At 49.9% G+C, this 27,808-nt stretch overlaps 1 protein-coding gene across 8 annotated transcripts in view; it reads left to right on the top strand.

Moving 5' to 3' along the window:
• Positions 1-4,297: 4,297 nt before the first annotated feature.
• Dscam (DS cell adhesion molecule) overlaps positions 4,298-27,808 on the top strand; it is a 660,878-nt gene continuing 637,367 nt past the window's right edge. For all 8 annotated transcript variants that reach the window (XM_021725291.2, XM_078044665.1, XM_078044664.1 and 5 more), the window contains exon 1: positions 4,298-4,433. In XM_021725291.2, coding sequence (XP_021580966.1) covers positions 4,391-4,433 — 43 coding nt within the window. In that variant the 5' untranslated portion in view covers positions 4,298-4,390. The remainder of the gene's footprint in view (positions 4,434-27,808) is intronic.

Raw genomic sequence — 27,808 nt, 5'->3', positions numbered from 1 at the left:
TGCCCACTGCCTCCCGCCCAGCCCTATCCTGGGAGGCCTTGCTTCCCTGAGCAGAAGCCACAGAGTCCTGAGGACGGTCCCAGTCCCCAGGAAACCTTCCCTGAGCACAGCCTGCATGCCACACACACCCACACACGGAGGCGACACTCATGCAGACACTAATACACACCCACCACAAACACACAAAACACACAGAATCACACCATCAACACCCAAGTAGAAACACACACTCATAGAAGCCATGCACCAACACACAGACACAGGAACACACACAAACCACACACAAACAGAATCACAATCACAAACCACATGTGCAATTACACTACACACAAACACACATAGGAATAACACAATCAACACACTATCAGAGATACACACAGACACCAACTACAAACACACGACACACAGACAGGAAAACTCACAAAGCCACCACTGACACAGGCACAGAAACACACAGGCTCACACACACACCTTTTACCTGAATTGGATGTGTCAGATTTTGATGACACAACTGATCTCATCACACTCTCATAATTGCCACTGGATCTTCCACTAACAGTGAGATTGGTAGGGCCCGGGTCGTGTCACTTCTGTATTTTCACACCAGTGAAGGTGACGTGTGCAAGGCAGGCTGACCTTACCTGCACAGCTGGATGAGCTTCCTTGGTGGGTGTGCCCGTGGAACGTCCTCCCAGTCCCGACCCCGGGTGGAGAACGTGCCTGGTGGCTGGAGGCTCCCCAGGAGTGACTCTTGACTGCGGAGAGCGCCCGGTCCTTGCGGAGGACCCACGCTCCAGAACACAATTCTTCCTGGTCCTCCAACAGACGTGGGAAAGGAGCCCATGATGGACCTCAGATGATGTGGCCCCCAAACATGCGTCACTTCTTTCCTGGTGCAGTGGGCCCAGAGCCACCCCATGGGCTGTCTCTCCTGTGAGAGACCTGACCCTGTGCTGAAGGAGACCAGCATGGGACATGGGGCAATTCCATATGGAACTGCTTCAGGCCAGAGGTGCATCTGTGGGGTCTAGGAGTAGAGAAGGGGACATCACCTCCAGCCTCACGTGTTCCATCAGGTTGGCTTGTCCTGCAGTCTGGGGGGCGTGGGGAGACTGCCCCTTGCTCCCTTCAGTTCCATGTGTTCACATCTTCACTGGACCTGGACACTCAACCCAGCGACTCCATCTCCTTCCAAGGGGGGCGTAGGAGTGCTTGACTCTCACCTCTGAATTTCCACAGTGCTCTACATGGGCCTATCTGAGGGCAGCCTCCACTCCTGCCTGAGGCAGAGATCTCCCCTCCAGTCCACAGGTCTTTACTGGGTGATGACACCTGCCAGCCTTGGGACACCTCACCCATTGGGAATGAGTGCCTGGGCTTGTGGGCATCAGGGATTGGTAGGATATGCATGTCTTCCCATGGAGAATGCTATTTAAGTACATGGAAGTGAGTCTGGTGTGCAGGTTAGGCCCATTCTAGATCTTTAATCTGATACATTAGAGAGCAAACCACAACAGGCTGCTTCCTGGGGTGGGGCCAATGCCTGGCGCTGGGTCCCTCCAGGCCCCATGCTTAGAGGGACTTGAACTTCAGATGGATAGAGCTTCACACTTTCAATCTGGCATTTTAAATCACATTATCCTGAATTCGTGTGCCTTGCCTCCTGTACCTCCTGCTTGGGGGAGGCCATCTTTGGGTGGGGTCTCTCCTGGCCATGCCCCACCTTGTGACTTCCCAAGTCCTAGCCATGCTCCTCCTCTCCAGTAGCTGCTGCTCTCTAACAAATTGGCAGGGCATTTTGGAGCAGGAGGTCTGTGCTCTGCTATTCGCTCACTGCCCTCTGCAGGGGGCTCTGGGATTGCACACCGGAGGACTAGGGTTGGGCATGTGTTACCCGGCATCTCAGGATGAGGCCTGGCACCCACAGTTGCCCCACCCCAGGGTAGCAATGTGACAGCACCTTCCACAAGTGGCTCAAGTCGCTGGCCCACTTCAGATCCAGATGCACAGTGCTTCCCAGGGTGAAAGATACATTCCCTTGGGCACCTCCTGTCACCTTGGAGCAATGTCCTATGGGTATGGGATAGTGCTTCCCTACCCACTCCACCTGGGCTGACCCAGGGCCCAGGTCAAGTGGGGGTTGGAGAAGCACTTGGCAGTCGGAGGATGCACCTGCTCCCAGAGTTGACTGGCAGAGCCCTGGCATCTGCAGGGGCTGCATAGTCCCTGGACTCTCCCCAGGCCCAAGGAAGGGTAGCATCAAATAGCAAATCAAAGACCTCATGACAGGTCAAAAGAACCTGGAGAAGAAAGGACAGTTTTCTGCTTTAGGGCAGAAAAAGCTTCCCTCCATTTTCATTTTAGACTTGACCCCCCAAATTATGAAAGCATCCCCACTCCCCAAAATCAGTAAGGAGTCTAGCATCACTGACCACAATGTTCGTGTGCTAGGTTCAACCTGCAGAGCTTCACAGCCACAGGAGTAGGACTCTGATCCTTTCCATCCTGCACATGAAGAAGATGAGGCTCATGGGACATACCTGAGCCCCAGATCAAACAGAAGTGGAGACTGCCTCTGGGCGTGTCCATCCCAGAGCCTGAGCACCTAACCAGGGCTGGGTTGAGCCTTGCAGATGCTCATGTGCAGGAAAGAATTTGTGAATCGAATGCTTGGGAGATCAGCTAGATGCAGACTAGAAATCAGGCCCCTCGCCTGCCTCCTGGGCTGCATTTAGGAATGGAGAGGGAGTAAACACCCGGTGCATGCAAAGCCAGAGGACACTGGTTCCCTGTGGTACAGCAGGGTCTAGGCCCAGCCTGAGTGGGCGGCAGCACGTGATCACCTGCAGATGCAGAGCAATGGCAGCCAGCATAGCCTCACCCGCTCAGCTGACCCTTCCCAGTACACAGGCCTGGCCATCTTGTGCCCAACCCTGGTAAAGCACCATTTTGTTCCTGCCTTACCATTTGCTTTCCTGTGCTATTCTGTGAGCTGTTTTAGGTGTGTGTAATTTGGGGGGGGGGGCACATGCAGCCTAGGCAGGGGAGAGCCAGAGCCTAGGAAGCCCACTCATCTCCTGCAAAACCTCCCAGTGTCCTGCCTCCCCCAAAAGGTTTTGCAGTCTCTATTGCTGGGGCTCTGAGCATTCTTTCTTGGATGTTAAATTGGGGTGCATTCCATCCTCATAGGTCATTACTTTGCAAAGTAATGGAATATGGATATACGCCCTTTTAAGAGCATCTATTAGAATATTATTGTGATTTCAAGAACCTCATGCAGAACATTCAGAACATGTTATACATTATTTCTTTAATGTGGAAGACGTTACATGTTTGGGATCACACAAATTATCAGCAATTTCAATCAGCTTTTTATGCACAATTCAGAGAGCAAGATTAGAATTGCTGTGTTTGTATTCTAGGATGTATTGAAGATAATTAAAAATTAGCCGATGAAATCATAGAGATCTTTTACAGTAGCAGCCAGGATTCGGAGGCAGCATTTCCCTCTAGGCAAATGAACTGGACTTTTCTGAGAGTAAATACGGAATCTGAATCCAGCTGCACATTTTATAAAAACTGCTAACATTTCACGGTCACCTCTGTTTAGCTGGCAACCTTCCGGAATAGTCACCCCTGACCATATCTTATTAGCAACCAGCAAGAAAATAACTAAAAATAATCGGCCGTTGAAATGATTATTTAAGCCTCTAAGAAATTCATGCTGATGACTGTGCGTGACTGTGTGGTGGCTGCGCTCTCGCCGGTCCTGCCTCCAGTTCGGCTGCGCTTCTCTGCTGCTGCTTTAAGACTGCAGAGCGCCCCAGCGGCCAGAGCAGGGGAGGGGGCGGCTCGCCTCCGCGCGGCTCCGGGGCTCGAAGGCAGGGAAGGTCGGCGGCGGCAGCGGCGGGACTCAGGCCGGCGGCGGCGGGGAAAGATGAGCCTGCCCGCGCGCCTGCTGCCTGGCCGCGGAGGCTGAGGGCTGGCGCGCGGAGGCCGCTCGCTGCGCATTCCGGGCGCCGGTGCCCGGGATGAGCTCACGCCCGCGGCCGCGGCTGCCTGCACCTGGCGACCTGCCGGCGGCCCCCTGAGCGGACGGCGCACCTGGGCTGCGGCCGCGGCAGTGGGCGCGGCGGCCGCCCGGGAGCAGGTGCGCGGAAGCGCAGCGCGCGGAGCGCAGCCCTCGCCCCAGAGCCCGGCCGCGCCGCGTGCCCGGGCGGCTGGGCGGCAGCAGCGGCGGCGGCGCCGGCGGCGCGTCCTCGGCGGGCGGCGGGCGGGCGGCGGCCCCCGGGCAGGTGGCGAGCGGCGAGCGGAGCGGGCCGGCGGAGCGCGGGGGGCGAGGCCGGCGCGTGGCTCGCTGGCTCGCGGGAGGCCGGGGAGCAGCAGGGGCATGTGGATACTGGCCCTCTCCTTGTTCCAGAGCTTCGCGAATGGTGAGCCTTTCGGTTTGTGATGAATTTCATTTCTTGTAATTGACCATGGTGGTGGTGGTGGGGGGTGGCGGTTGGATGCATGGGTGAAATCTTGTCCCTTTCTACCCCACCCGTGTTTAAATTTTCACGCTTTTATTTATTTTTAAAATATTTTTGTCGCTCTGGAGAGGAGAGATGGCAGGGAAGAGAGGCCGGGTAGAAATTGCTCTGTAATCATTGGAAGGAGCTCACCTAGCCAAGTGACAGCTCAGAGCCTAACTCCAGTACTAGAGAGCTCCTCATTCAGAATAAACCAGGTTGGGTGAAAGCAGGAGAGAGGGGAAGATCGCCACTTTGAATTTTACAGCTGGAAAAGGGACACGACATTCCAAGTGAGGGCAGGTGGAGGGGTCAATTAAGAACGCTTGCTTTCAGATTCAAAGCGTTCCTGAGCCTTTAGAACAGGTGCTTTAAATCTGCTACAATTTATCTCCAGCAGTTATGAAGGCTTTAAGAAAGATCTTTCATTCCGTGCCCCCCATCCCCTTGGTACTACATCTTCCTCACTGTGGTATATATAACAATATGCACTGGTAAGCATTACATCATCAGAAATGTTGACGAATTTTTTAAAAAAACACCTGTATAGTTGTAAAAATGAAATCAGTGAATATTGTAAATAGCATTTCTTTCTTCCTGACCGGCCAAAATTACATTTTGAAGTGCTTTCTTCCTGGGATTTAGAAAGCAATTGCTCTTGACTGAGTCAGACCCAATTAGGAAGTGTGAAGGCACCTTAGGTTGCCTGTCACCGCGTAAATATGAACTTGCATGTATGAATGGCTTCCTCTCATGTGGGAACGAGAGGGGATTGTCATCATTTGACATTGCTTGGGAGTAGCTACAGCTTGAATTCCCATTTCAAATTTCGGAACACACATCTGCATAAAATGTATAACCTGCTGACAGTTAAAATTAAACCATTAAGCAGAATCCCTTACCCAGGGGGTGGGGGGAGAGAGGAGAGGAGAGGAAGGGAAGGGAAGAGAAGGAATCTGCTTCTTGTGAGAAAATATGAAAATCAAAGGAAGGCTCTAAGATTTTCTTGGAAGATGCACAGAGAAGCTTGAGCCCTGGCTGAAAAGGAGAGCATTTTTTTTTTTTTTTTGGTTTCTGCCTAGATGGTGCTTAAAGCACCAACACACCAATAAGCTGAAGGAAATGCATATATGTTGTCCAGTATTTTTTTAATGTAACTAAAATAGAGCTAAATGAAGAAGGAACTCCCCAATTAAGATTGAAATGGCATTTCCCTCTTTAATATAACACAAAGCAAAATGTTCAAAACTTTCATTTTGAGAATTCCTTGCAGGAAAAAAATTGCAACAAGTTCTGACATGACACCCCTCTTTCCCAGAGGGCACTATACCTGTGCTGTCTCCTCGTGGGAATTTACCTTGGGGGATAGATCTGCTTTAGGGAGCATGCAGTGATGGGTTAGAGGAGTTCGCCTTCCTGCCTCTGTGCTAATGTGAACTTGCCGAGAACACACAGGCGCTCACAGATGTGTGCCAAAGCCACCAAGCCTTGACGGCCTGTCAGGGTGACCATCTTTGGGTTCCTTGGAAAGGTCTGGGTTGTAGGATGAAATGAGAATTCCAGCCCATGGAGAAGTACATATTTCAGGATGGTGGGAGACGTTGTGCTTCTAAGTGTTCCCAAGCAGTATCTATTTTTCAGTTCAAGTTACACATGATGAAAATGGTGCGGAAGAATGTATGATGGTCTCTGACACAGAGATGCTATGCATGTTCATGGTATTTTCGAATCAGCATTTCATAACTAAGAACATTACAAAAAAGAATAATATGAAGTGATACAATTGTATGAAACCTGAATATTCTTCTACAATATAGAAAACATACGCAAAGATTACTTATGTACATGCATACCGAGTCCTGTATTATCTTCAACTTTTAACATGGATAATTAATCATTGTTACTGTAATGAACATAGATGGGTCACACAACATAAGATAGATATGAACAGCTCATGCAAATGAATAGTTTACATTGCTGTTGTGTGTTCTAATCCTGTTATGAAGGTTATGAAACTATTTCATATAAAAATGGCTCTCTCTTTATATGATCAAGCATTGAAAAAAAAAAAACAGGCTTATTGTAGAGCCCTGGCTCTTTCATTTGGTGGGGCAGCTTTAGAGCTTTTCAAGGAATGATGTTCAATAAATACTGTGCAAAGGATCATGAAATATATAGTCCTTTCAAAATAAGAAAAGAGCCCGGTTTGGAATGCTGCCTGTTCATAAGACTATTTCAAACACGTGAACATAAATGGTTCCTATCTACAGAAGGAGACTAAAAAAAAAAAAAAAAAAAGGAGAAGTTTTTTTTGGGGGGAGAGAGGACAACAACTGTCATATTTTGACCTACCTTAATATTGAGAAATGCCTGAATGTGTGTGATAAATACCTATGAATCTAACACCTACACTGTTTATTGCTAGGCCTCAAACATCAAAATGCCTGAAAAAATCTTTTCATTTATAAAAAGGTTATGCAGTTTGATATTTTGGGGGCCTAATAAAATAAGCCCTCACTACATCTGCATGTTAATAGTAGACATAAACATCCTTTTTACTGATGTCATAGGATGGACACTTATTTCTTAATAAAATCAAGGTTGCTGGGCAAGCTGCCGAGTATTTCGGGCAGAACCCAGAAGTGGAGACCAGTCCCTTCATGGGTTAAAGTCTGATGGATGACCTCACCTGATAGATAAGGTGCAGCAATTTTGTTTTAAAGCAGCCAACTTGTTCAGCAATGCTTTGAAAATACTCACACCAGAGATTCTGATGTAGTGCAAGGGACAGGGGCACACATACGTGCAGACACACGTCCACACGTCACGCCATGCCTTCTCAGCACGGGCATCTTGCTGCATCACATTTGTTGGAATTTACAGTTCTTGTTAAAAGCATAGGTGGGCTGTAGATAAGCAGAGGGATGAATAGTCAGATTGGCAGTGTAGAAGGTATCTTTGCTGTATGCTGACCTCTGCTTTAAACACTCACATGTATCCCTGACATTGTCTTTTCCTGAGCCAGGGGACTGTGAGGTCTGCTGCATCCTGCCCTCGGGGGCCCCAGGCATAGTGTCAGTGAGATAGGGCGAGGTGATGGCAGTAAAGGGGTGCTCACCAAGGACACAGGGAATGTGCAGCACCTGTGGACATGGTCAGTTCACTTGGCAGGGAACTGCATGCTTGCTGGCTTGTGTGTGTCTGTGTGTTTAAATGGTAGAAGCAGACCTTTGTAAGAACAGATGCACCTTGTGGGCTTTGAAGGTGATTCTTTAATTTCCATGAATGCATGTTAGTAAACCATGTTATGTCTCCCTCATCTGAGATGAAAATTCTCCCTCAGAATTTCATGGTTCATCTGAAATTCCCAGGCCTTTTCATGGAAGCTGCATGGCCCTACAAGATGCCCTCTACAGGAAACCAAAATGCCAGACAGACCTTTAATAAATGGCAGCCCACCTGACTCTCCTTCTTGACTCTCCAGTGCTACTCTGGTGCCTCCCCAGGGTTTGCCATGACTTTGGGCAATCAGTGAATCACCAGGCAGCATGGGTGCAATACTGCCTACCGGTAGGGCACATAATTTTAACTCAAAATTTCCAGTTTAAATCCTGAAGGCCTGGATCTCCAGGTAGCTGGCAAAGTATTTTATCATCTATGTGTTCCTGATAAATAAGGTGCATTGACTGTGTTGGAGAGGGACTCAATTCAATGTACACTGAAATTTGATGTAAAGAGGAGGGAGGGGTCATTTTATAAAGACCTATGAACACAGTAGGATATTGGGAATTTGTATTGTAAAAATAAAACGATTGGTTTCTCAAGTGGCTGTGTTTCCAAAATCTATGGCCTCAAGATTTGGCAAAATTAGCTGAATACTAACGGGTGAGATTATGAATATGGCTCATAAATAATTAATAGACGGTGAAGAATATGTTTTGCATTAGACAGAACACTTAGGGATAGTTTTGGATGAGCACCCGGGCACCCTGGTTTTCCTGTGGACTGGTCCACCTCGCCCACGCCTGGCAGGGGCCCTGGGGCTGCGTGCGCACGCACACAGTCGTGCGGGGCTGCTTCTTGACTGCTGCGCTGAAGTGCATGCTGGGCCTTGGTGGCCAGCACCGTCAGCCCGGGAGATGGCGAGGTGGTGATACCTGCATGTCAATTGTGTCCCCGCCGTAGGACACTAGTGGGCGGCAAACCTCGCAAGACTCATGCAGCAAGCCTTCAGCAGAGAAGGCAAAGCGGCGCCTGCGAGGGAGGACCGCTGGCACAGGTGCAGGGGCTTTCCCCCAGGACGCCGCCCGGCATCTCGCCAGTTCACTGCGCCCAGACTCCATGTCTTGGGGTCTCTCTGTCCAAACAGGAATCATGCAGAGGCTGAGGCAGGCCAGGAACGGTCTGGCAGTCTTTGTTTTAAATTGTAAAAAGGAGGACTGTGTCTACAGCAGTATTTTTCACCCTAGAAGGTGCACTGGAAGGAGAAGGAGGTGTCAGGGAGCCACCGCATCTGCAGAGGGTGTATTTGCATACCCCCTTCCAAACTGGCGAGGGAGCCCCCGGTATAGGGTGTGCATCTTGGAGGTGGCAGCTCCGCGCCTGATTGGCTGACCTTCCAATGTCATTCCAGGAGCCGCGCTTCTCCTGCTGATGGTGACAGGGGTGACGCTGATGCACCGCTCCTCCGCAGTCCGTCAATCTCTGGCAGCTGCCACAGCAAGGCTCCAGGGAGAAGGAGCCCCTCCCCTCTCCTCCAGGCAAATTGGGCAGCACCTGGTCCTAGGGACCAGGAGTTAACTCTTTGTGTTCCAGTGAGCTGGCCGCAGAAATTCTCAGCTCATCTCTCTCTGCCTCTCTCCCCACAACCCAAATGTATTTATGCTCCTTTCCTTAATGTTTTAAAAATGCAAGGAAATTCAGAGTCGTGTTACCTTTGCCAAATGCATGCGTAAGATGAGACAGTGGGGATGGAGGTTGGCTGCGCTGGTCTGAATTCTGAGGCGGAAGCACACGAGTACCTCCTGCAGGTGATGCATCATCCACCTGGGCGGCAGGAGGGAAACACCAGTGGACAGGTGCAGATACCCGGATTTGGGTTCAGAGGTCGCACAGCTTCATCCAGGATGTTGGGAGGGCTGGATTCTGAGACCTGCTCCAGGAAGTTAAAGCCCGCCATTGGCCCTTCTGGAAAAACCTGGAACTTCTTGATGGTGTCTGCAGTAATCTGGAGCTCTGTGTCATTTTGGTGCTTCCTGAGTTGATCTTCCTCCCGCACCAGAGAGTGACAGCCCCAAGCTGAGGGGCAGGTGATTTCTGATTGTGTCCTTAGCACAGGTAGAAGAGGTGGACAGGTGTGCCCTTCATGGAAGAATATAGAAAGTGGGGAAGGTTTCCCTCCTCTAGCTCTATTCACATCCTGGCTTCTCTGCCAGGTATTCTCCTCTTGACAGGGATCTCTGATCCTAAGAGGCTGAGCTGTTTGTGGGAAGTGTGGAAGAGTGGTTCAGATTCCCGGACCCCTGCCCCTTTTCCCCAGTGGTCTTCTCACTTGCTGACCCCATGGCTGGAGAATGCTTGTGGGGTGTTTTCTTCTATTTTCCCAAAGGGGACCCACATTTGGAATGTGTCTGGAACTTGGACTCAGTTGCACAATCTAATATAACTGCTTCAGGTGATCTTCATGCTGTGAGTGGGTCAGACGTCTCAGAAGATAACTCCATCAAGGCACCAGACCCCTTGTTCCCAAGGGACACGATTTAGAATTCCAAGGCAATGTTTAGTGCCCTGTCACCCTCAGAAAACCAGCTGGAAACATCAAACCGATGTTTAAGCTTCCCCAACAGCTCCTGGGAATTCATTTCCTCATCAAAGAGCCACCCAGGACATCAAAACAAAGCTCAGTTTCGGAGGCCCTAATCATCTTTAAAAAGTCACACTACTGTTTTCCTAAGTACTCGGTGGCTTCATGGGTTTCTCATCATTATCTTACTTTGCAGCAGAACCAAATATAAAAGTTAGTACCTCATCAAAGTAACATAAAAGGGATGTGCCTTAATCTTTGATAAGTTTTTGGTTTGTATTCAAATTTAAGAATTAAACTAAATGTCATATAGCTTACGATATTTATTTCCTTTTGACTTTTGGAGATCTGTTTGTTCTGTGTGGGTTAACACTGATTTTGTTTTAAGAATCATCCAGTTGGATTAATTTTTGGCGTATAAGCCTCCTGGATTATGTAAATAGATATCATGGTTTAACAGAGAAGGGATGGATCAGATTGAAAAGATGCAGGAGGCCAAGAGAGGAGAGGCTACTATACAGAGTTATAACGACAGGGAGTAGCGAATCTTGCCGACGTCTCTACTTAAGTTATTTTTTACTCCGAAGACAGTGAATAAGATTTAAGAGTGAGCAAGCAGTCCTATTTATAGAAAGTCATTTTTAAATGTAGCAGCATAGACAGTGAAAGAAAGAGTTGACAATCAAGGGATCACCCTCATACTAAACGTTGCTTTTCCTAACTTGCCCGCACCGTGCAGGATTTTAGAGGAGAAACAAAGCATACCACCCTGGTGGAATGATTGAGAAATTGCATTGCACTCTCTGCAGAATATTCTAGAAATGCTCCCAGGGTTGAAGTCTATGTCAGACCTGAGACTATATGTATTATTTAGAAATGATTCAAATAGGTCTGAACATGGGCCTGGAGGTGGAGGGGATTATCCGTTGGATTTTCAGCACTGCTATGAATATTTATTCTGCAGTAAGCATTGACTCCCTAGAAGATCTGGACAGCAGAGCACCAGGAGGACAAAACAAGTCTGTGCACTTAGGTGAACAATTTTTTACATTTAGGACCTTGTCATTGTCCCAAGTCCCTCCATGTTTGCCTATTATTAAATTCTGGAGATTTAAGTTGTAATACACAAACTTATAATTTTGTCAGAACTGGTGGGACTGCCAGTCTTCTGGCTTTGGATTGGCAAAAATGTTTCTGGACAAGGAGAACTGACAGACTTTCCCTTAGAAATAAGAAGTCTTGTATGTTATATGCATAAGTGAGATCACAAGTAGTTTTCTTTCTGTGCCTGAGTTATTTCACTTACCATAATGTCCTCCAGATTCCTTAAAAAATACATATATATTTAAAACATACATGTATGTATGTATGTGTGTGTGTATGTATATATATATATATATATATATATGAAATATCAAGGAAAAAATTGAAATATTCTTCCTCCTAGGACTGTGTATATTTCATATGATGTATTTGTTTATCTGTTCCAAGTGGGTTTTATGTTCTATTCACAGTAGAATCCTTGGATGTGTGTGGAAAGTCTGCTGGCTCTCAGGTTGAAAACTTGGACAGAAGTCAGGTCCTGCCCTGCAGTCTGATGTTCTGTAAAAATTTTCCTTATGTCTTAGGAAGAACCATCTGTAATGTGGATCATTTGGTAGGCATTCTCCCCAAATTACTGAAGGCCTATATTGAAGATGTGGAATGAAGAAATTTGTCCTACTACTGATTTTGACTCATGTGAGTCTCAATTTTTAATATTCCAATGAAGAAACAGAAAAGAGTTTTTAAGTCTGGTTTTGCACAGACTTTAAACCTCATTTTTTTCCCACCGTGAATAAGACAACAAATGTTAGGTTGTGGTTCTTTCTCGGTATCTGAACTCTCATCACTACATGATTCTGTAAAACACTAGTCTGGTGACAGCACTCCTAGGAATGACCTGATGGCCTCAAGACTTTCAAGTGGCTTTGACATCATCAGAGGGTCACCATGACGGCCAGACCTGAAGTGACATTAGAACCGGTGTGAATGGGTTATGGAACCGAAGGCCGTGTCATATGCAGTGGCTGATTGCACTGGGGGCTCCTACCATTGATCCCTTTTGCTAATCCTGGGTGAAGCACTGACTCTTCTCAGGCGCCCTCCTCTCCCACGTGCTGCATGGACTGAGCGGGGTGAGGGGAACATTTCTATGATTCTACTGTCAGACAGAGGCTGAAGGGGATGCACACCAATGCAATTCCACGTGCCTTTAAATTCACTTCCTCTTTCTTTCTCTATGGAGGAACTGAGCTCTACTGTGGAGACTTTTACTTTGAGTAAACAAGATTTCTCATGAGAAGGACTCAAGGTTCATTTCTTCTTTCTACAGCAGCCCTCTGTGGCGTGATCTTGTGTTCCCACAGGACACTGCAAACCCCAAATCCCAGTCTGCTTAATTGCAGTGTTTATTTCTTAGTATCATCTGTAGAGCATTTTTAATAAGGGATGTGTAGCTGCCAGGGTGGAAATAGCAGTGCTTTGTAATGTCACCTGTGAGACTTCAGGAACGAGCTGAAGATAGCCACCACCCTCCGAAGGTACTGGGGAAATGGGCAGCTTGGCCAAGGCGCCTAGTTATTTTACTGGCCGTGCTGGGTCCCGTCACTGTGGTTCCTTCTTGCCTTAGCAGGTTTTATGTTCCGGTTGATTGATGGCATGTGCTTTGTGAATGGATTTGATCCCGTTGTCGTTCTCATGTTGACCTCAACAGAGAAGCTCTTTACAGCCTAAAGGTAACTTCGTTGCTCAAGTGAGGATCTGGGCCTGGAAACTCTGGGGGTTCCAATGTTGAACAAGCTGAAGAGAGGAGCTCGGGGGAAGTGTGGGTCTGTCTGCAGCTGCAGTTTTGGCTTTGACCTCCCCAGAACATTGCCCTGCCTTTGTCCAGATGTCAACGCCTGGGCTCCTGGCAAAGCTTATGCTCACGAGTGACTGTGGGCTCATGGGCTCTGTTGGATTTTCTTGGTCTCTGCCACTTTCTTTGAAATAAGTGATCCCAAGTTGACTCTACTAATCATTCAAAGTTTGTGTCTTTATGCTAAGTTGTCAGAAAAAGGAGAGAGCTGCATTTTAGACCTTGTTACATGTGTGATGAAATCGAGGGCAGTTATTAGTGGCAGAATAATCTTTTCAAAACACTGTGTCCTTGATTTTTGAACTAAAATAGACTTGAACGTGTGCTGGAGACAGGCCTAAATTCAGAACCTTAAAAATATCTTTTTGTGTCCTGAGATCTTATTTTAGATAATATTAAAAATAACCTTTCCCTCCTAGGCATCTTAAGCAAGTTTGATGTTATAATCCATTGGTGGTTTTATGGTGATTCACGGTAGAAATGACCCCTCCAAGCTGCTCCTGTGAACTGCAGCTTCAGAGGGAATGGTCTCAAAGCCGCCTTGGCGGAAGGCCTGTGATTTCTGCTGACTCATCACTACCCGAGGCAGGGGAGCGTCTGCTTCTTTGCAATAATAGGTTCCTACACCTATGTGTCTTTAAAAAAAAAAAAAAAATTAAAAAGGAAGAGCATTGTGTGAAGGAGTCACAAGCTGTGCCCAGGGAGTTGGCGGAAGAAGATGCCCGTTTAAAATAGCTCGCGGTCCTCTGTGATTGGGAGTTCTGAAGCCGACACAGAGCAGTACAAACTGTTCTCTTTTAAATTTTGTAGTAGAGTAGGTCACCCTTGCTCATCTCTCCCCCATGGAGAGGCATAAATATTTCCATCATTAGATTTAGTAACCTGAGGTGGACTCATGAGTAATTGTAGATTGTGAACCACTTTTTTTTTGTAAAAAAAAATAAATAAATAAATAAAAATGAGAGATGGTGTGACTCAGATTTCTTATTAGAACAAATCACCTTTCCGCACAGAAAATAACTTGCTGTCTGCTTTAGTAAGCCTTGGGTGTTTCCCCCGTGGTGTCTGAACCTCTCCGTGGCACCCTCTGACTGCTGGCCGAGTGGCGAAGGAGGGCAGTGGGTCTGCTTTGGTGGAGATCTATTGGCGAGAAACTGGGAGAGAGTATCAGTGCTTGCGTGGCCCAGTGGGAGTGTGGGCAGGAGGGACGTGGCCCAGTGGGAGTGTGGGCAGGAGGGACGTGGCCCAGTGGGAGTGTGGGCAGGAGGGACGTGGCCCAGTGGGAGTGTGGGCAGGAGGGACGTGGCCCAGTGGGAGTGTGGGCAGGAGGGACGTGGCCCAGTGGGAGTGTGGGCAGGAGGGACGTGGCCCTGTGGGCTGGAGCTTTCCTGGCACCTGCTCTTTCTGGTGTCATGGTGGTCTGTTCTCACGGGCAAGTGCACACTGATCTCGCCTCTCACCTGCTTGGACACACTGCAGCATGGAAGCAAGGTGGGCTTCTCTTGGCCTGTGGGTGTCCCTGCTCAGGGGTGCCCCTGGAAGACATGTACGTCTCCACAGGATCTTTGAATGGCGGAGGGGGGGGACTAGAATTTAATTATTTTTTCTGAAGGCACAATTACAGGCATCATGGGTCATTACAGGGTCCTTATGAAGCTCTGGGAAGGGCCAGGGATACAAAGTAAGTGTCCTGGAGCAGGCCACTATTTCTTTAGCCCATTATGTTTGGCAGGAGAAATAAGAAAGACCTCCACCCTCATTTTTATGTCTTGATTCTTTTTAAGGGAATATGCTCCTAACAGTTTGTGTTCTTTAGTTAAATCAGCCGCTCTCATGTGAGGGCAATTTTGTATCATCACAGGGGGGCCATTGGCAATGTCTGGGGGACACTGTGGTTGTCACAGCTCCAGATGGAGTCTGTTGCTGGCCTCAGTGGGTGGAGGCCCACCATGCTGCCCAGTGTCCTTTGACATTCAGGACAGGACAGCTCTGGCAACAAGGAGTGACCCTTTTCTTGGCTATTTGAGCCAAGGTCGAAACCAAGTAACTAGTTAAGAACCTAGTTACTACAGTATGACATCAGTTTTGTGCTTTAACCATGGATTCTGGATGGTCCTGGAGAGAAAGGAGGAAAGAGTCTCTGAATCAAATCTCAGTCACCGTCTCTTGCGCTACTAAAATTGTAGCAGAAACAGCTTGTCACCGGTGACCCTTCTTGACAGTTTTCCCCTTGGCTTTTTTAATGAATAAGAAGAAAAACCCCGTTTATGCTCCTCCTTCATCATCAGGAATTGGGTGCCGGAGGTGTTCCGGTCCCTCCAGCCATCCTCCCCCCAAGTGATCGTGCTAATTTGTGTTTGATCAGATGATTAAATAATGATGTGATCAATCCTGTGCACTAAATGCTCTGAATGCCTTTTCTCTCGCCTGCTCGCCTGTGCCTGGAGCGCCCATTCTGCAGGCTGAGGAGGCCTCGCTTCCTGTGGATGTGGATCCCCTCCTCCGTGCACTGCAGACTCTCTCTGCTGCCTGGGGAGGGCGGGGCAGGAACGTTTCCCTACCCTTCTCCCAGGCAAAGGCTGCACTGCAGAAGCCTCTGGAAACATGGAGACCCCAGTTAGAAAGCACTCTTGCTTGGGAGACTTTGATGTATGCCCCTCTTCACTGCCAGGTTCTCCTGCGTCAGCCTGTGTGCGTGGTGGCCCCTGGAGGGGGGCTCTCTGCGCTTGCCCCGGGCTCATCTTTCCACGAAGACGTTGTCCGTCATTTTGTATTGCTTTCTGATAACATGGCTTAGGGTGCTGGTGCCGCCTGGCTTTGTTTGTTGTGTTTGCACACTGAGTACTGTAGTCTGTGATTTCTGAGTTTGAGGAGTTAAAATGTTCATAAATGCTTCCTGATGTAAGAGATCTGGGAATGCCTAAGGAAGAGGGTGAGAGAAATGTGCATGCTGATGGTGTTATGATGTGCTTCCACCCCAAGACCTGGTGTGCTGTTAGGAGCCTAGTAATGATTAGATGCTTCTTCACACCCCCAGTGCTTGCCCCCTTGACATGAGCATAATGAGGTGGCCTGATGACCAAAATGGGGGTCTGCTATTAAAACATGCATGTGCTTTGATCTGACTCACACTGATATCATCTTTCCCTAAGGGTGGGTTTCACTGTGGTAACATGGATCTTGGTCCTCCAAGAAAAAAATCTTGCTTATAATTCTTCCCACCAAAAAGGATGCATGTAAAAGGAAACTCAAGTGGATTGTTTCTAAGGCATGGGGACATTTTAGTTGCCATGTGATATGCATTACTTGTTTAACAGTAGTGAGAGTGACGATGACAATGGCAATGATAATCGTGGCCATTCATTATTTACCACCAGAAGTGAGGTTCTGCTCTTAGGGCTCTGTGTAGAGTCTGTCCTGTGTTGCTCAAAGCTGGGAGGCAGGTGTTGTTATTGTAAAGTTGCTAAGAAGGTGAGATTAAACAGTGTGCTAATGGTCACAGGGTTCTCCAAGGGCAGCATGAGGCTGTGTCTCCTTCATCTTCAGTCAGAGCGTACATATCTTCAACCTTGGTTGCATAGATGATGAAACCTGATGTGGAGATGCTGGGATTCAGCTCCTGGTCTGGTGGTTGCTGATTCCACGGCAGAATTTTGAGCCCAGGATATCTGGTGTGATTGCTTTATTTTCTCCACATCAGATCTTTCAAATAAAGCTACATTTATTCATTTACAGTTCATAAACTGAAAATTATTACATTAAATTTAATTCAGGGTTGAGCCGCAAAGAGTCATTTTGGGCAAATGAGATACTGACTTTTAAAAACCGGAGAATATATGGGGAAAATTCACTTATTTTTCCTTGTCAACCATTCACTGACTTAAGTTACGTAAGTGAGGGACAGGTGAACTTTCCTCCATTATAGTGGTGCAGAGATTCCATGGTATTGTCCTGTTGAGAGTGAGCTTTCAGGAGGAAGACATTACCATTACATTTATAGAGCATCATAGGCTCTTTCCCCAACGCCCAACTTTAAATTCTGTGTCCATCTTGAAGCACATTGCATTTCATTTGTTGTGAACTGGCCACCAATTTCTCTCAATGCCCAAATATTAGAATGAAAATATTTTGTAAGTTGTTAATTGGAGACTGAAAATGTTTGCGAGTGTTTTATCCATCAGGGCTCTTCTGAAAGAATGCACAAACAAGTTGCATGAATGCACATCTGGCTCTTGCGGCCGCTGAATGCTTTATTCCAGTATCTGTGGAGCACCTACTGGAAGAGTTTAGAAAACATGGGTAGACAGCTCACCTGTCAAGATTGAATCAAAGCGCTTGTGATAAGTAAGAAAACCCCCATGCTTGTGGATGTGTGTACACACATGTGAGTGCACACACGGGCCACACTGTGGAGGTAGCACCATGTTCTCTGATGTTTAGGTAAAGTTCAGACCAAAACTTCCCCAGGGCATATTGCCTAAGCTGGTGGCTGCAAGATAGGGCCTCTGCCTCCGGTCTGATGGCCTCTTTCAGGACGCACCTGCATGGTGCTGGTTAGCACAGTGTCCTGAAGACACGGCCTGCACCCCACGGGACCCCTTGAGAAGCTTGCCTTCATTCCTCTCCACTTTGGTCATCTCACGAGGCTCATGGTCCCATGGAGGGTCTGGCCATGGACGGACTGAAAGCTATCTGGCTTCCTCTGCACTGGCTGAGCAGGCTGAGGTTTAGAGCCATGTTTTTGTGGAGTGTTTGTGTGAACCTACTTATAATTGCTAATCTTTACTGAGCTCTCGTTATGTTCTAGGAATGGCGCTCAGTACTTATTTTATCATCTTGCTTAATCATCATACAAGTCCTTGAGATGCCAGTTAGTATTATCCCCACTCTCCACTTGGGGAAATGGAGGCTGACTGTGGTGAGGTTTCTGATACATGAGGAAGTTTTGCATCCAGCTGGTGGTGGTGGAGGCAGGATTTGAACCTGGGCAGTCCAGTTCCAGAGCTTGCTTTGAACTTGCACTTGGCCTGCAGACTGTAGGCCTCAGCTGCCGAGCCCCCTGCGTTGATGCTGGTTCCTGAGCCCACAAACTGAAGTCGGTGTTTACCTGGAGAACAGGGAACGTTAGCTGTGCTGGGGGGTTGGGATGGGCGGATGGTAGACACTGTTCTATTAAGTTTCCCTGAAGGAAGGTGCTAGAAAAACATGGTGATGTGGGCGTCATTGGGAGCCTAAGGTTTTGTTTAAAACACAGCCCATCCCTGGGAGTGTATGCTTGGTCCCCAGTAGATCCCCATGCACGTGCCACCTGGCCCATGCCACTAAGTGCCGATGGATTTCACGCCTCACCCTGCTGCCATGTGTCCTGCTTGCTCTCATGTCTGTTTCAAGGGCATTTGGATTGGATGTGAACCCTCCTAATTTCAGTAGATGGCAGAGGAGATTCCAGCCTGCAGTGACCCTGGCACCTCGTTGGCTGCATCCCCTGGTGGTTGGCATCATGAGCAGCCTTCCCTCTAGCCTGCTCACCTCTTGCCTGCTCACCCTCTCACCTACTTAGCCACTGCTCACACCCCTGAATTCCCACGTCTGAGACTCAGGTCCCAGTGATCAGCCCCACCAGCCTCTTGCCCATGCTGCTAAGCACGTGAGCTCAACTGTAGGAACACCACATGCTGCTGTACCCAAAGTGACCATGAAGCTCAGGTGCCCCCAGCTCTGCCCACTGCCCAGTGAAGTGCAGTCCCACTCCTGTTTCCATGGGAAACATGTGCCACACCTCCTCCTGCCTCCCGGACCTCAGCCTCCTTCCCCCTCTGGACTCCAGGATGGCCCTGTCTTATTTATCAAGAATCTGAAGAATTGGGTCACCTGTAGGGACTGTCTGTCCAGCACCCATGTCAGTGTCCACTCTGTCAGGGTCCACACCTGTTCTTCTGGCTGCCCTTTCACCCCATTGGTGAGCAGCATTTGGGCACAGGGGTGGGAATACCTGGCACCCGCACCAGGCAGGTGAGATCCACAGCAGCACTTTTGTCTCACAGGGAAGGAGGACATGGCTCACCATCCAGGGCCACGTAGGGGTCACACTCAGGAGGAGTGAACAGCCAGGCATGTGGGGAGCAGGCTTGAAGGCCGACAGTAGCCCAGGTGCCCAGGCTTCCGAGGGAGGCCTGAGTGGCTTGTGTGAGTAGTTCCATGCTGGAAGGCACTGGGCCTGACCAGGGGTGAGACTGCACACCTGGCTCCATGCTGGGAGGGTTGTTTGGCCAGGGGACTGCGTCCATGGGAGCCGGGGGGAGGGGGACAAGCTGTTATGGCATCTGTTTTTACCAGATTTGAGGCAACACCTTATTCTGAACCTGAGTGCAAGCTGTACACCACGTGACCAGGTACACGGCTGCCCCATGAGGGGAGCACTGGCCCCTCCGAGGGGAGTCCTCCCTGCAGGTCCAGAGCCCCGTCACCGCCCACCCACCGAGCACGTGGCTGCATTGGGGGCTCTCCCTCAGTGCCCCTCTCTCTGGTCAGGGCACCCACACCCTCTAAGCTCTGCTATCCCACTCTGAAAACAGAACCCCAGTTGCTCCCCGTTTCTGTCTACCTCATTTCCCTGCCGTCTTTACAGCCAAACGAGTGGCAAGAGTCGCCCATCCTCGTGCCTCTCCAAGGAGGGTGGGGACAGAGCACCTGTTCCACTTCCAACCTGCGGTGGTGGTACGTGAGGTCCCCTGTCCACGCCCCCTGTGGCTTGCTGCCTGTGCTGCCCACTGTGGGAGGTCCCGAGGTCGTCTCTGCCTCACTCAGTGGGGACAGTGGCCGTGGTCACGCCCCGGAGAGCGGCAGTGACTCTGGAGGCCATCGCGGCTCTGCGCACACTGAGTGGAGCTGTGTCACCTCACTTCACATCCTGCAGCCTCTGGGACACACCCATCAGCCTCCTCGGCACCCAGGGAACCGCCTGTGTCATTGTCATTGGTGACTCCGTTCTCTGCTCTCCGTGACTCAGCCGTCCCCAAGGTTCCTCCATGCAGATCCCGGAGGCCGCGCTCCCTGGGATTCCGTCCACCACGCTGGCCTCTCCTCCTCGCCGTCTTTGGTGTCCCCTGCTCTGACCCTGGTGTTGCCCACGTGGGGCTGGCTCCCGTCTCCCTGCTCTCTGCACAGCTCACCTAGGCCGAGGAACCGGAAACATCTGTGTGGCCGACTCCCACGGGCATCTCTCTCCTCTTGACCTTCTGGGATCAGACCCAGACCCCCAGAGCCCACGGCGTCGGAGGGACGCAGCCTCTCTAGAGCAAGGTGGAGATTCCCTCCATATCGGCTCCGACTCGGTCTTCCCTTGAGGGTCAGCGCTGCTCTTCCCGTGGCTCAGGAGAGGACTTTGGAGGCACCTCGAGCCTTGCTGCCTTCTCATCTCCCCCTCCCCATGACCAGGCCTAAGGACTCACTGGCAGAGCTGACCTTCTCTGTTTTCCTTTTCTCCTGGGGTGCTGTGATCGTTCATGGTGGTGGGATTCACTGTGATCGTTCATGGTGGTGGGATTCATTGTGGCCTGATTGATGGACTCTGTCTTCCTCTGCCACCGCTCCCTGCTCATCTCCTCTGGACCTGGTTCTTGCATCATGGCACCTCGCTTCCACGCTTACCCTCATGGTGGGTTCCGCCAGCCGCCAGGGGATCTGTAAATCAGATCCCCTCCCTCCTCTGTCAGAGCTGCAGCTCATCTCTCCATCCCTAAAGTAAACATGGTATCCTTGACCCCTGCCCAGAAGGCCCTGGTGGGCTCACACCTCATGGCCAGGTGGTGCTCTGGCTTGGGCAGGCCACGCTGCCTCCACCAGCTGCCGTGGCCTTCTGGGTGCTTCTCCAGTGCCTGATGGCTCCTGCCCTAGCTCCTGCTGGCTCCCTGCTCGCTGTGCCCTGCACAGGGCCTTTCTGTGCTCTGCTTCTGCACTTCATTCAGTTTTCCACCCAGATGCCTCCTGTGAAGTCCAGGGCCCCTGATCTGGAACAGAGCGGCCTGCAGTCTGTTTCTCCTTTCCACCTCATGGTTCTCCGTGGTATCTCTGAGCACTTGGGAAGTATAGATAGCCGCTGTCTGCCGTGTCTGCTGGTTGGCTGCCACACCCTCTCTGTTGTGCTCTGTCCTGCATTCCAGTCACCAGAAGAGTGAATAACAGGCCACCAGTGCCCAGGAGTCCTCCCTGGTTGAACGATTAAGTCGGTGCAGATGGGTATGCTCCTGGTAACCCAGTGACATGGCTTTCCTTTCAGTTGGCTTTATGTGACTTTCTTCCGATGGGTGAGAGTGTCTTTCTGTGCACCAGGGGTTTCTCCATGTTTGTTGATTGGAAAGCCAAGAGGCCTTCTATCCTAGCATTTCCAAATCTGACCCATCAAGGGAGGCAGGTGTTACAATGTAAACATCTTACTTAAAACATAAATGTTGTTGAATACATAATTTCAGAAATGTCCTACATACTTTGGAAAATACAAAGATAATCCTGTTCAGAAATCTCCCAGCAAATGTCTACAGAGCATCTAGGCATGGAATTGGAAGACCCAGGAAGGCCGGCGTCTGCTTTGCCAGTGTGTCTCAGTTCCTAGAAGAAAGCCTGACATGTGGGTTGACCCGTAAGTGTCTGCTGAGTGAGTGAATAACCAAAGACCACGCTACCAAGGCTGGGCAAGAAGCAGGACCACGGCCTCTTTCATGCGTCGCAAGGAAGACAGGATGGCTCACGACCACAAAGACACACATGGCACACGCATGGCACGGGAATTGCCGTGTCGGGTGTTCAGTCAGCTTCTCACCACTGTGGCCAAAACACCTACAAGAAAAACAGAGAGGAGGAGAAGCCTATTTTGGGCTTACAGTTTCAGAAGTCTCCATGGGTAGACCCCCTCCATAGCTGGGGATCGAAGTGAGGCAGGACATCATGGTGGACGGTGGAGGAGGACAGCAGCTCAGGACATGGCAACAGGAAGCATCGAGAAAGCCCCGCTCAGCAGGGACAAAATATAAACCCCAAAGGCACAGCCCAGCGACCCACTCCTCCAGCCACACCCCACCTGCCTGCAGCTGGTCCATATCAGGGGATTCATCCACTGCTTAGGTGACAGCCCCCACAATCTTGTCATTTCACCTGAGTGTTCCTGCATTGTCTCGGACATGAGCCTCTGGGGAGGGACACAGTGCATCCACACCTTAGCAATGGGCAGACCGAGTTCTGCAGATTAACGGAAACAGGAGGAAGTTTGGAAACTTCATCTAGAATGTGGCATCAGAGCTGACGGCCAAGGGAGTCTACACCTGTGGCTGGGAAAGGTGGGCACTAGGAAGGATGGCAGGAGAGGAGGCCAAGGGAGGGTGGCTCCTGGGTTGGAGGGGGATCCGTAGTCCCACGGTGTCTGTGGGAAGCCAGAGTGGAGGGCACTCCACCAGTGGGGTTGGGGAGCAGACTCAGAGGTGTCTCAACCCAAACTCAAAGTGGATTTGAATTTAAACTTTAGTGTTGGCATCACAGTCCACATTTGCACACTGAGTGACTGTGGCCTGCAGGAAAACGCAGGGCAGAGGGAATTGGTGGAAAGGGTAGCCTAGCAAAGGCAGGTCCATGGTGCTGGAGAGAGGACACGTAGACGCTGGGTGGCAGAGGGTGGCTGAGCACTTGTCAGGGGACACAGAGTCAGTCATCAGAGGTAAGCTTGGCAGCTGGATGAGCCACCCAGGAGCATCCCACCCTGAATGTACTGGTTAAACTAAAGGGGCATGGATACACTTGTAGCCCTGTGTGCTTAATTACCTCCCATACTGTCTGCCTGAATGTCTCTCCCTTTATTTACTCATTTTTCATTGAGATGCTGTGAAACCTGCCTCCCTGTAAGCTGTAGGCCAGGATGGAGTCACTGAGGGGGGTCTCCGAGTACCCAATGAGAGTCATTCTGAGTTTTGCTGTCACAGCACAACCCGCAAGATGCTGAAAACTGACAGCGCTGCAGTGTGCGCGGATCAGAGGGCAGGCCCTGGGACGGCGGTTGATGCTGACCACCCATCAGCAAGCAATTTGATTTTTTCTGGTGTTTACATTTCTCTTAAAAACGAAGAATATAAAAATTTAATGTTGACAGAGGGAGTTTGATGCCATGACAGCCATCACCATCTACTGTTTTATAGATAATTGAGCTAAATCTTGGTTCCTTAAGGGGAACCTGTTTGGGTTCTGTAGTCACCAGATAAGATAAAGATTAAGCCTAGGTGTGAAGACTTTTGCTCCTTTAGTCTATTTTGTGTTGTTATAATAAAATACCTGAGATTGGTGTTTTATGAGGAAAAGAGGTTATTTAGCTTTCAATTTTGGAGACTTGTAGTCAAAGGTTGGGAGTCTCCTTCTGTTCAGCCTCTGGCAAGGGCCTCCTGGCTGTGTCACAACAAAGCCTTGGGCATCACGTGTCAGGAGTGTATTTGAGAGGAGGGGCAGGTGATGTAGTGAGAAAGGAAGTAAGAAAGAGTGGGTGAGCCCAGAAAGGCAGGCCACTCTTGGAACCCATCCTCATGAGGACTAATCCAAGTTCATTCACCACTGATTGCACGGCACCAGGCTCCGCCTCTTAAAGGCCACTCACCTCACTTCAGCAGACAGGGACCAAGCTCCCAGTGCAGGAACCTGTGGGGACAAACCACATTCAAACCGCAGCCTGCACTTCTGCCACGTAGCCAGATCAGCCTTCAGCTGCACCAGTTCAGAGCGTCACCCAGAGCCCCTGTGTCCCCTGGGTCTGTGCTCTGCTGCACAGAGCTCTGCTGCAGGGTTGGAGAACTGTAGGCTGCAGGTCCGCTGCCTGTTGTGGGACTCCCGAGCCTGTCTTTATAAACTGAGGTTTGATTAGTGGAATTCAGCTTAGCAAATCTCGACCTCAGTGTCATTCACAGGTCTGTGCTGTGGTCCTGGGCAGCATCTGGGGTGTCGGCTCTGGTTTCCTTTTGGCCTGCTCAGCTCTCTCCTTCTCCCCCCTCCCCACACTGTGATATAATAAGAAACAGGAGCAGTGCCTGAGCCCTTGGACCCTCCAGAGTGCCCAGGTGTCTGGAGCGTCAGCCTTGGGGCAGTGGCTGGAAGACCTGGAACAATGAGGATGGGGCTGAAGTCCAAGGCCCCATCCGAAGCTGGGGATTCTCAGCCCCACCCCACCTCTGAGCAGAGGTGAGGGCCTGAGAGTATGCTGACCCCTCGTGATGCCATCCCTCAGGTCTGAGGAAGCGTCCAGACACCCTCAAGGATGGGTTCAGGGAGCCTGTGTGTAGCTGAGCTGTGGCTTGCAGGGAGGGTGGTGTGCCCTGGGCCTGGACAGGGCAGGCCTCTCCTGGCCGACCCATTTCTTCATCTGGCGATTGGTCTGTATGCTGTGTGACATCATGTTTCACTGAGTACTTTGGGCCGCCCAGGCAGATTAATCAATCCCAGGAAGGGGGCAATGGGATCCCTGTTTACAACTGGTCAGTCAGAACTATAGGCCACCACCAGCCTCGTCCAGGCAGACGGTGTCAGGAGGGACTTGAATTAGGGCACGTCCAGCTGGCGTCCTCTGCAGACTGCTTGGTGTGGGTGAGTCCCCTCAGGACTGCCCACCAAAGTGACTCTTGTAACGCACATGAGTAGAGAGAAAGTAGTTTGCTTATGTGTGTGCGCAAATACACACACACACACACACACACACACACAGTGAAATTGTGTCCTTAGATCATGATTTCTTAAACTTTATTTTAGATTCCTTTACTTTGTGAGTTCCATTTCAAGGCTGAAAACTGAGTTAGTGAGATCTCCGTACACCCCTGCACAGGCCACCAGGTGTGGGACATCGGCCATTCTGCAAGGTATCATTAGGGCTGATCATGAAGCCCCCACACACTTGCCCAGGGACTCTTAGAGACGCTTCTGAATTAATCTAAAAATACGCACAGTGCTTTTTATTTGAACCTTTTGGGAGTTTGGACTAAGATAAGTTTAAATATGGTTTCTGAATCGATGACGTGGGCGAGTGCAAGGAAACAAGGTCTTATAAACAAGGTGCATAGCTAGCATGGCTCAGTGGAGTCGTCCTGTTCGGTCAGATCAAAGCAGGAGCTGCTAATGCTTCAGAAAGGGTGTCAGATTTAGATACAGAGAAGGGGAGCCCCGGAGCTCTGTGGGGCAGAAACCCGGGGCCAGTGCTGGACAGCGGTGAGGGGGAGGGGTGAGGAGCATCCGGACTGCAGGGAGAAGCTTTCAGAGGCGCTCAGAGCAAAGCTGGCTGCAACAGAGACAAAGGAAGAAAACAGAAAATATCCGACTCTTAGGTTGCAAAACAGTTAACAAAACAAAACCAAAACCTAAAACCGACCAAACGAAGACAATCTTAACAAAATGAAAATAACAATGTGATAACAAACGTGGGGTGAGCAAACTTGCCGTGTTGGGGTACAGCTACTTGCTGTGCAGACTTATTGATAGTCGATTTTAAAGCAACTTTCTAATTAAAGGCACAGGAACAGACCATCTAGAGAAGCGATTTCTTGGTAAGGAGGTGCACGTGGATCCTCGGGCTCCTGAGGTCACTGATTCTCAAGCTGGGCCGTCCTGGGGGCAGGGGTGCAGAGCCCTGGGGGACAAGGGTACAGAGCCATGCTGGGCTCTCCCTCTGCAGCCCCTCGCTCTTGGTTTCCCTTGTCTTTCCTCAGGGTTATGGAGGGGTTCAACCCTGACATGTTTTTGGTTTCCCTTAAATCACATTTGTGGCTCAAATCTTTTATCCAAGTAACTGTCAGATTAGGTTTCCGGTCACATATGGCGCCCCTTGCCTTCATGTCCCAATCCACATCATCTTCCCCCACGTAGGGTTCCCTTGCCCCTCACCCCGCTCCTGGGCAGCAGTCCTGCTCCTGAGGCTGGAGACCCTCGAGTCCCAGCACCAGGGGCAGTGGGAGACAGGAATCTTGGTAAACACCTGTCAGCTCTTGAGCCACAGGGGAAACTGAAGACCAGAGATGCAGAGTGACTTCTTCAGTCAGATGTGATATGACTTGAGTGGAACTAGAACCCAAACCAGGCCGACCCACCTCCCGGCTCTGGGTGAATCCACCATGAGAAGGACAGGAGGGACTTTAGAAGCGGATTGTTGGTCAGGCTGTGGTCTCTGCCCCAGCAGCCTGAGTGTGCTCCTTCCACCAAGACGGTGCTTCCTGGAGGGAGCTGTGGGAGGCAGCACCTAGCACCTGCAGGGTGTTCCTGTGGTGCTCCTGGGTTCACGGCTTCATGAGGCTGAGTGTGGCACTTGGAAACGTGCCCTGCGGTGTCGTGTTTGGCCCTGTCTTTTTCCTCCAGGGAATGTCTTCTGAGGTGAAAGTTCTGTCGGCCAGGACTGTTCCCATCATCTGGGAGGGATTCACACGGGGTGGGAAGTGTGCCTCTCTGAGTGCAGCCAAGGACAGCTGTGATTTGAGGCAATCTGTGTTCAATTACAGCAAAATGTTAAATTAGCTGAAAGAGAATTTTTCTGGTCACTTGAATTTGCCTCTTGGACTTCATTAATCATTCAATCATTAGATCGTTTTCGTTAACCCCTTCTAACCCGTCCTAAAACACTCTGCTTTCTGTTCTTCATTATCTCTCATTTCTGTGCTCTGCAGCACATAGTCCTGGGGCCGTGGTGAGAAGTCCAACGCCCCCCAGGCCCTTGCTCAGTGTTGATGTCATGGCGGATGGAAAATCTGCTCTGTGTGTGGCTCGTCGGCTCTCCAACTCTGACCTCTCGTCACACTTTAACAGAAAGCATTATATTTGTACTTCAGATCTAAACCTTTCCATTTAGAAAAGGCTCTCCTAAAACAATGGTGTGGTCAGTTTAAGGTAACCATGTCTCATTCTGGAAACCATCTGTCTTCTGCTTGGGTCCATTTGTTTAGCCTTAGCTTAAATTTGGGCACCTCTTCTAAAGACGGTGTTCTAGAACACCGGACGCGATGACTGTTCTCCCACCTAAGCAGCCCTTAGGGAAGTTCACGGTACATCTAACCTACAATTGACTTTGGCTAATCCAAGAGCAAGTAGATCTGCTCATGGTTGAGCGTGAGGCAAGGGTCTTGTGTGGCTGTGGTGTTCTCAAGATACAGTGCATGGCGTGGGGGCCACCTGCACGCAGGCCGCTGGACGGCAGATGCTCTGCTTCCACCGCAAGGCCCTGGAGCTTTGGTCACCAGGGGGTTTGGGAAGCAATGAACCCTGCAGGCTTTTACCTTCTTCCCTCTCATAAATGATGACAAATTGCCTAGCTGTAAATTTGAAAGTCCCTAAATGGCATTTTTTTTGTCAAAGCCTTTAGAACAAAACGCTTACTCGAAGAGATTTTCCAGTCCTGGGAGACGGGGTGGCGGGGAGCAGGCCTAATTATTATGCACTGCGACACGCTGCATTATGTATGGTGCTTGCTCTCCGGCTTCTTGCACACTTGTCACGGATGGCGAGACTAATTTAGATGGACAAACAGGGCGCTCTCTTGCACGTGAGTCCTGTGATGTCATATTCTTCTCCCGAGGAGTTTCGTCACGACCTCCC

This window comes from Ictidomys tridecemlineatus, chromosome 3 (genome assembly GCF_052094955.1).
Source record: "Ictidomys tridecemlineatus isolate mIctTri1 chromosome 3, mIctTri1.hap1, whole genome shotgun sequence".
Taxonomy (NCBI): Eukaryota; Metazoa; Chordata; class Mammalia; order Rodentia; family Sciuridae; genus Ictidomys; species Ictidomys tridecemlineatus.
The sequence above is the reverse complement of the archived record's forward strand: the minus strand, read 5'-3'. Positions and strand labels throughout refer to the sequence as shown.